This window comes from Poecilia formosa, unplaced genomic scaffold (genome assembly GCF_000485575.1).
Source record: "Poecilia formosa unplaced genomic scaffold, Poecilia_formosa-5.1.2 Scaffold600, whole genome shotgun sequence".
NCBI lineage: Eukaryota > Metazoa > Chordata > Actinopteri > Cyprinodontiformes > Poeciliidae > Poecilia > Poecilia formosa.
In genome coordinates, this window is record NW_006800539.1 from 50,950 (window position 1) to 60,327 (window position 9,378).

Below are 9,378 nucleotides of genomic sequence, written 5' to 3' on the forward strand. Positions count from 1 at the left end.
CTTCACCTAGAAGCCTCGTTCAGTTTTCTTCAGAGAAAGTGTTGCTGCACCACTGAGCTCACATACTGGTGTCAAACGTTTGTGCAGGTTTGTGCAGCACATAATTTCGTTTGTGCCACTCTAATTTAAAAGGTATTAATAAATATTTCCAGAGGTCAAAAAAGGTATATTTTTAGATACTCAATTTCTTGAGTATCTAAATTTACTCAAGAAATGATTTCGATAACTATAGTTACTATCCACCACTGCAGATGACATGAGTGAGAGCAAATGTATGGCTATGAAAAATACATCTGTACTTAGAATGAAGGAAGATTTAAATAAATACCAAATCATTAAAAAGCAGTATTACATGAAAACTCTGGCGGAAATGTAGCTTTTGACAGATACTCAAAATTTTTCTCAATGAGGCCGTGATGAAAAAGAAACCTCACAGAACAAGATCAATTTCATGATCTTGAAATTGATCTTGTTCTCTGATCAATTTCACAGAGCAAAAAGGCCTTTACCATTGGGAAAAAAACCCTAGAAAACTGCATTTCATCCGGGATAAAGTGTCCATTTAGTGCAGAAGAGCTCCTATGACTGGTATTCCTTCAGGATCTGACCGGCGATGATCAGCCTCTGGATCTTGCTGGTACTCATGTACTCATGAGATCAAAGCTGATGCTCATGAGTACAACACTCAGAATGAGGTTTGTATGGGGAAATGGGAAGAGATGGCATTCAAAAGGAGGTTAAAGAAAGTGGTGAGGTTTTTTTTATTTTGGGAGATGAGGAGAAATATATATACTATATATTTAAAACTTGTCTTCATTTTCTTTGAAGAAACAATAAATACTTTTTCAGTGTTGTTATGGATATTTTGTCAGTTCCATTTAAGGGATTTTCACTTTAAATGACTTGGCTTGTTACATCAAGAGGTCCACCCTGCCAAAACATCTTGCCATTGTTTTGACCCCCATGTCAAATTTTCTAGGTCTGCCACTTATGTTGTTTTATCAATAGATTCATTGAGACACACTACGCTTGAATTGGGAAGCAGTCATGGATTGTATTTTGGTGGCTGTGTTTGGTGTTTTGAGAAGACAAGAGGAAATTTCATCAAAACTGCAAAGTGTGTCACAGTTTACTGATACCACAGAACCTGTTGAGTAATAACTGTCTTTGTTGAGCAGTTTCCCATTTTAGGATGAGAATAAGTTGACTTTCCCACATATATAGGCCTAAGCTCCAGCTCTTTGCTTGAGTGTTGAGTGAGTCGCTGCTATCCAACAGCCATGATGCTCCTAACTGCTCTCCTCTGTGGGCTCCTGTCCACATCACAGGTGAGATTAGAGTCTAATTATTATAGAGCTTTTGCTGTAACAATTAGTTCACTCTGCTGAAAAAATGACTTCTACAAAAACTAGAAAACATTTGTGGGTTATTTTGTGTTTTATTTACACTGTCTCAGACTAATCGACTACTTTTTTGCAGCCTTTATTTGTAAAGACTGATGACAACGATGGTAAGACTTGACTTGTATTTCAGAACATTTGTTCTGAAATATGTCCTTTAAAACATTGTCTTTAGTGATATTTTAATTCTTGATTAGTTCATATGTTTTGTTGTAATCAGAGCTACTCATACCCTAACCTCCCTGAATTTGTGTTCTGTTTCACAGGCAACAACATTGAGGACGATGACTTCAGTGTCTCCACCCTGCTGGAAAAGGCCAATGCTAACCTGGGTATGCATGTCATCTAGAACTTATACTGTAAAAGATTAGAATATAATCACCTCTGCATACTAACAATACAGGAAGTACACAATGACATTTCCTCTCCTTATATTTGACAGGGAAGAACTTGGATGACCCTCTGGTGATGTTTGGAGACATTGCCTTGCCAACTGGTCTACGGAATGCTGATCCCTGCACCGCTCGAGGCTGCCTGTGGAATAAAGACCAGGACGGCAACGTCTACATTCCTTACAGGATTTCCAACCAGTTCTGTGAGTGGTGTAGCAAGCTATTCAAAAGTGTGGGAGTGTGAGTGAACTGGGAGTGGATTGTCGCTGTCAATGCTCAAGCAAGAGGCGGGGGAGAGAGTAGGAGATATTTGACTAAGTCTATCTCTAAAAGTCTACTGAAAAATTATAAAATATATTTCACATGTCACACTTTAACTCAAGAAACTCAAACATATTAGTTAAGATGCAATGAATATTCTAAGGCCACAGAAGTGTTTATTTGATCATGTTTTATGGTGTTTTTCATAAATCATACTGTTCTGTTTTATCATTCCTGCTGCTTGCTGCAGCATTTTTGATTTGCTGGTTGTGATTGTTTTCCATCTAAACATATGCAGTACTTGCTAGAAATACTCTAATTGGAAGAAAAAGATCTGTCTGTGATTGCCTGGTGGTTACGTTGGGGGAACAGAACAGGCAGGACAGGAGATTGTTAGAGTGGAGAAAGATTTATTAGTTTGTTCAGATGTGTGTTCACATCACTGCACGCTCAGGTCAGTGACACAAATATAACAGCATGCAGTTTGAAACAGCACTCAAGCCCAACATGGCTTCAAGTTTAGTTATTGAGTAATGTTCTTTTGGAAGAGATTGTCTCGAATAACCAAGAAAACAAAGTTAAAATCAACAATCCAATTTATTACAGAAAAATATCCAATACAATGTATAACAAGAACAGAGAAGTAGTTTCTCATTTCAGTGCTGGCCCACAGCTGTGCATCAATAAGGTAGCAAACATGGTGTGGCACCAAACAATAGGATTCATCTCCTATTAGGCATCTAAACTAAACTACGTCCTAAAAGGGCGTTTCCCTGTGAATCACTTTCTGTCTTCAGTGCTTCAGCAACTGAATTCTGCTTATTTTTCTACTTGTGTAATGTAACATGTACATGTAAGTGTGTAGATAAAAAAACAGGAACTTTTCTGTTACAACTGTCAAAGGCAGACAACCTCTGACCTAAACAACACATTTTAACACATTATATCAATAAACAGCAATCTGATTAAAATAATAAAAACTTAAGAAAGTAAAAGCCTTAAACATTTAAACATAATCATACAACAGTAAGCATATGCTCTTTACTCTATACTACTTCATAACTTTTCATCATATCTCAATATGAAATGTTTATGGTCTTTGGGACATATTAAATAAAGTGTAGCTTAGCTCAACTTGGTACCTTGATGTCCAACAGCATCCTGAGTTTTCTTTGTCTTACAGTTTTATCTAAACTCTTGATAGCTGATCATAGCTCAACAGTAAGTGTGTTTGCTTCAGGGGTATAGGAAGCTTCACATACACAACTGCTTTGCTTGTTTCCAGGAACATACAGTAATGATAACACATATCCTTGCACACAGTTAATTGTTACAGTTACAGCAATAATGTTTCCTGTCATGTTTATTCCAAGCTCAAAGAGAAAGAAGCATCATCGTCAGAGGTCTGGAGTCATTTCACGACTCAACTTGCCTTCGCTTCAGGCCCCACCAAAGGGAAAGAGACTTTGTGGACATCCAGTCCCGCTCTGGGTAACAACCTGATACAAAAACCCCAATGCAGTGCTCTCCCACTGCATCAGGTCAGCTGGCAGATAGTCGTTTGTGGTGTGATGTAGTTATGTTGTATCAATCCAGGTGCTGGTCTTTTGTTGGCCGTCGTGGCGGCGGTCAGGTGGTGTCGTTGATGCGCAACGGGTGTGTTTTCCATCAGATCGTCCAGCATGAGCTGCTACATGCTTTGGGCTTCAACCATGAACAGACCCGCTCCGACAGGGACAGTCATGTCCGGATCCTTTTGGAGAATGTTATCCCTGGTGAGCCGCCGTACACAAACCTTTATAACTGTGTTCAAATAAACATGGAATAAGAATTTTTGAACTTAACTTGTCTAAATATATAATTCAGAGGAATCATAGTTATGTTTCCCGCCTACAGGACAGGAGCATAACTTCAGGAAAATCCAGACCAATAACCTTGGCACTCCCTATGACTACAACTCTGTCATGCACTATGGAAGGTAACACCTACATTCATTATCCTAACCTCTGAAAGGTTTTCATCTTATCTTAGCTTTCTGGTTGGGTTCTTCGTTCAGGGAAATGATAACTTTGTAAAATCAAATATAAGATCTAAATGTCACTTTGGCCCAACAAGAACCTTTGGGGTAGTGGGATTCTTCAGGGGAGGATGTTCCTAAGCTGTCACCATCATTTTTTTTTTATAATCTTCATAAATTATTTGAACACAGTTCTAATTGGAACCCTGAATGGCCATACATGTCTGTATGTCAGTATGTGGTGTTATTGATGAGCTAGACTGCTCTGTACATTCATCCTGAGAAACAACACATTGAAACTGTTGTTTCTTGTTGATCACTGACTTCATTTTCTTCAGTTTCCACTGAATAAAATGTTAGGGGGTAGTAGTAGTGAGTGACTTGTGTGTTTAGGACTAGCTAGGTCCTGGTGTGTCACTGAGCTGACACTTTCTCTTAAAGTGTCAGCTGATATTTGTAGCAAGACTTGTGCTACAAACATTGCCAGCAGCAGCAGAAAGCCAGACTGCCTGAACAAAGAGTGAGAGTAGGAATATTTTTATGGCTGTCTTCTCAAAGATGGAAAACAAGTTATCCAATATTAAGTTATTTTATTTCTGTTTTCTTTTTGTCCTCCAACTGCCTGGAGAAGTCTAAACCTCCTCAGTACCACACCATTCTTCATTTTAGTTTAGACCTCTAACCTTCATGCTGCATAATAGGAAGCAAGAAGTGATTCAATAAAGTGCCTGAGAAGAGAAATAAAATTTCTGGTTATATTCTGGCAGGTTTGCCTTCTCTAGGAACAGAGAGCCAACCATTGTTCCCATCCCCAACCCAAACGTAGAGATTGGAAGAGCCACCCAGATGAGTCAGAATGACATCCTCCGGGTGAATCGCCTCTATCAATGCAGTGAGTATTTCTTCCAAAATCTTGCCATCACCTTTGCTGGACGAAGGGCACAAAATACCAGAGGTCTTTTTTAATCCCTAATGAGCCGCACGGCCTGAATCGTACAAGTTAAAAATGTGGAGTGATCAGTTAGTCCAGTGGGTTTTATGACAGGAAATCTATCAGCTTTTACTGATGTCTCTTTTATTTCATTGCAGATTCAAATTTTCTTAAAAATAAACAATCTGCGTCGGGAATGCAATTCCTCTGAGAGTTCAAAGTAAGCTCAATGTTTCATTACACAGCAGTACCTATAACATTCTCAGTCACACGCAACATGTGATATTTTACAATAACTGCACATGAACAGTTCTATTAAAATTATAGAATATTTTACTGATGATACATGAAGGAATATTTTTTGCACTTCCAAAATATACAAGCTAAAACTTATGTTGCCTCATCAGCATTGACCTACAGAAATGTCTTATTTTATCACTGCAGAGACTGTAGGAGATGCTGTTAGTTTCACACACCATATGATTTAGAACTGTTGTGTGTGTCCTTGAACGTAGCTTTTAAAATATTCTGGTGATAACTGTTGATTTTGTTGCATCTTTTTCTTTAACCCTACAGGACCAGAAGCAGACATACAGAGGAGGCTTCTTGCTTTTATTGGCTTCTTTGCTGCTGACCTAATGAGAAATTAAAATGACTGAACTGTCACTGCTTTTTCCACAAATACACAAGAATGGATGCTTTCCAGCTTGATGCAATGCAAATATTAATAAAACTAGTCAAAGCGACCTAAATGTTCATTGTGCTTATTTCTTTCACTCAAAATACAACATCAGATTCAGTAATGTTGTCTACAGTATGTGGCCCACAGCAATTCTGACAAACACAGGTGATCAAACATAGGAAATTGTGTCAGTGATAAGAATCAAGGTGGAACTGATCTGAAAGCTCAACTCAGATCTGTGAGAATGTCACATTTGGTACGATTAGAAGTTTAAATAATCACTATCAATAAACATTTTAGCTTAGGTTTTGATAAGTTCTATTTTTTTTCATATAACTGAAGACTCTTATGTTGAAGTTTGTGCAAGCTGTCACAAAAACAGAAACTTTGTTCTCATGTTTTCTTACTTGCTCCTACAGCAGACTTGCCATTATGGTCCAAGAAACAGTGTTAAACGCAAGAGAATGTGGTTTAGGTTGTAATATTTGGACTAAAGTAAGAAGAGAATAAAAGACTTGGTAAAGAAACTGCTCTGCAGGGTAAAGTGGGTAAACATGACATCTGGTCACAATGAATACAAGAATATTTGAATACATGAGTATTATAGAAACAGAGATGTATGACATTGTTTGACAGTCACCTATAACATTCCCAATCACATGGAGGGGAAGAGGTGGGGGGGGGCAATCGGGTCATTTGTCAAAGTTTGGACAAGAATTTTTATTTTTTAAAATAAGCATTTTTGTGAAGAAAACATATGTCTAATATTTAAGTTGCAAAAACAAAAATTCATTCATATTTTCTTTGCAAGTGTCCTTGCAATTGTAGTAATGGTAAGGTAAGGTAATTTTCTTTATATAGCACATTTTCAGCAGCAAAGTAATTCAAAGTGTTTTATATGAATTAAAAGTAAATACAAACAAAATAACAAACCAAAGGAAAGAAGAAGAAGAAAAAGAGCAAAAGAAGAAAAATAATATAATGATGATCTAAAGTATGTAAACTAGATGCTCCTGTTCAGGGTTGCTCAGTATCTTCTGGTCTAATTCCATTTCTGGGTTGGGAGAACAGGAGTCTAAGTATTTCTGGATTCTAAGTTCATAGTTATTCTAATTCTGATTCCATTTCTGGTCTGTATAACGTTGATCTAAATAGTGCGTACTCCACAATTTCTATTATTACTAGTAAACTAAAATAATCCTTTTCTGGGTTAAATAGGGAGTACTCCACCGTTTCTAACAAAATAAAACAAAACAGAGAAAAGGAAACATTAGGGCAAATGGCAACATTCAGACAAAACAAAGGGCAAAACAGAGACATGAGTGATAACTGATGGGCATTTACCATCATGGCCTATCATCATGTGATGGTTTATGCCAGTGGCAGAGCTAGACTTTTAAAGTTGGGGGGGCCAAAAGGGGGCCAGGGCTATCTCTGGGGGGCAAAAATTGAAATAATGTGTATACATTTATATATAGAGCTATCTAGTCGATAAATCAATATATGCATACACACACAATATATATATATACGTCTCATTAACGGAATATTTAGTTTTGTTAAATGACTGGAAAATTTTAAGCCCCTCCGTCATTTGACAGGTTATAATTAACACCCCTGACTGCTGCACATGGACAGACATTATAGACTTTATGCAAAGACCCTGCTAGCAAGAAAATGTTCGTAGTACGTCCGTGAACGTCGTCTGAAGTCGAACCGAATGTTCAGACCTGACGTTCAGCAAACGTTGTCTGAACATTCACTCTGAACATTCGTTCCCAAATAATTTTCTTTTTTTGCTGTTATTTCACTTGATTTAGATTTTGTATCTTTAAAACTTTTATGACTGTTATTATTTTTTATCAAATTTTTATTTTTCACTTCTTATACAAAGTGCATACTTCCGAATGTTGTTTGAACGTTCTTGAACGTCTTCCGGACGTTTTCATAAATGCTGCTTTAAAAAAACTTCCAAAAAAACGGAGGTATTACAGAGAGCTTTATTTCTCCCTACAAAATAATAAATTTTTAAGATTGTTTTGTTACTCTTGCTGTTATTCTAATGCAAACGTCTCTTCTATGTCTTAATAAAAAATAAACAAATGTTCGGACTTGACGTTCGCCGAATTTTAATACATTTAAAACCTTTATGGTGGTTAATATTTCTGACAAAATCTCTTTTTTGTCATTTTAGAGAGTCTGAATGTTGTCTGAAAGTCATCTGTTCGTCCGTGTGTGTCGTTTAAAAATTGGGTTACTAGCTTCAATACCTTATTTAGCCAGTAGGGGGCTCTACGCCCGTCTAAACATTATCCTCGCCATTCAAATAATGGTTATAAGTCCGATTTTTCTCATTTCCTTTCCTGCATAATCTACGTTGCATTTATTCAAACGTAATGTAAACGTATCTCAAATGAGAGTAATACTTAAATAAAAGTCCAAGAAGTACTTCCATTTGGAAAGTATGAATTTTCTGCAAAGTGACGTCACTTCCCAACTCGGATTTCTGCAGTTAAAAAGCAACAGAAGTGATGGGATCTACCTTGTTCGGTAAGTTATTAGTTTCCATACTTATTTCTTTCATATTCTAACCAGGCACGTGGTTAAAGCGTAAAAAAACACATAACTTGTTGCTGATGCCTTTTCTGTGCGTTTATATCTCGCTAAGCTTCGTCCTCCTTCGTTTCGAGCACGTGGCGCCATTATCTCATGACTTCTCAACCTCTACTATAAAGTTTGACTCGACCAGAAATATTTATCTACGTGAAGTGTCCTGCTCTTTTTTCCCTAATGTTACTTGTCCTGGGCCACCGAGTCAACATAACTGATAAGCAGGTAATCAGGAGAGTCTGAACGGACCGCTTCGTTCATATACTGAGGGCTGTAGGAAAAAAACATCATGGCGTCAGTTCGCATGCCTACTACTGAGGAGAAGTTTAGCTGCTGGCATTGAGTAAAGCTGAGTGGGAATTAAGTTTTTCAGCGCATACAATTATAACATTTAAAAACTTGAGTTCTACATTGTCCTTTTTAAAAAGCCAGATTAAAGAAAATAAATGCATTAATACTTTGTATTGCCAAATGTGCAAAGCTTACTGACATTTTCCAACACAGCCACGAGAGGCAGCTGGTAATGGAAGTTACACCATTTAATTTTCCTTTGGAATCAGTTAAATATTTTTGAATTTAATAATTTCTTTTTAATCCATAGCTGGAATCTAACTGACAGCAGAATCTAGAGCAGGGGTGGGCAACTCCAGGCCTGGAGGGCCGGTCTGCAACTTTTAGATGTGTCTCAACTTCAACACACCTGAGTCAAATAATGAGGTCGTTAGCAGGACTCTGGAGAACCTGACTGCACTGAGGAGGAGATTCAGCTGTTGGATTCAAGTGTGTTGGACCAGGGAGTCATCTAAGAGTTGCCGGACACCTGACCTCCAGGACCAGGATTGCCCACCCCTGCTCTAGAGGACCAGTAAGCACTGAAGTGGTCTAGTTAATGTAAACTAGTTAATGGTTTCTTGTGGATTAACAAAAAATCTAAATGTTCAGTCTGATCCATAGTAGCATGTTGTTATTGAGCCTGTGGTTTATCTTGAGCTACTGTAAACACTGACTGTCTTTTCCTTCACTTTGGATCATCAACTACAAAATAATATGCAGCTGGACATATTAATAGCACATTCGTTGGTATC

At 37.6% G+C, this 9,378-nt stretch overlaps 1 protein-coding gene across 1 annotated transcript; it reads left to right on the forward strand.

Annotated features, from left to right (window-relative positions):
- The first annotated feature begins 1,219 nt into the window (after positions 1-1,219).
- LOC103130026 (high choriolytic enzyme 1-like) lies at positions 1,220-5,747 on the forward strand. Its single transcript, XM_007541300.2, has 10 exons — positions 1,220-1,328; positions 1,480-1,510; positions 1,667-1,732; positions 1,843-1,995; positions 3,427-3,544; positions 3,650-3,828; positions 3,950-4,031; positions 4,838-4,962; positions 5,160-5,221; positions 5,578-5,747. Exons 1-9 carry the CDS (start codon positions 1,281-1,283, stop codon positions 5,210-5,212), a joined length of 855 nt encoding a protein of 284 aa, XP_007541362.1. The 5' UTR covers positions 1,220-1,280; the 3' UTR covers positions 5,213-5,221; positions 5,578-5,747.
- The last annotated feature ends 3,631 nt before the right edge of the window (positions 5,748-9,378 follow it).

Excerpts from the sequence above, each read along its gene's own strand:
- LOC103130026 (XM_007541300.2), top strand. The coding sequence starts at position 1,281 with ATGATGCTCCTAACTGCTCTCCTCTGTGGGCTCCTGTCCACATCACAG. Across the intron at positions 1,733-1,842 it reads AAAGGCCAATGCTAACCTGG|GGAAGAACTTGGATGACCCT; the intron begins GTATGCATGTCA and ends TATATTTGACAG. Across the intron at positions 3,829-3,949 it reads TTTGGAGAATGTTATCCCTG|GACAGGAGCATAACTTCAGG; the intron begins GTGAGCCGCCGT and ends TCCCGCCTACAG.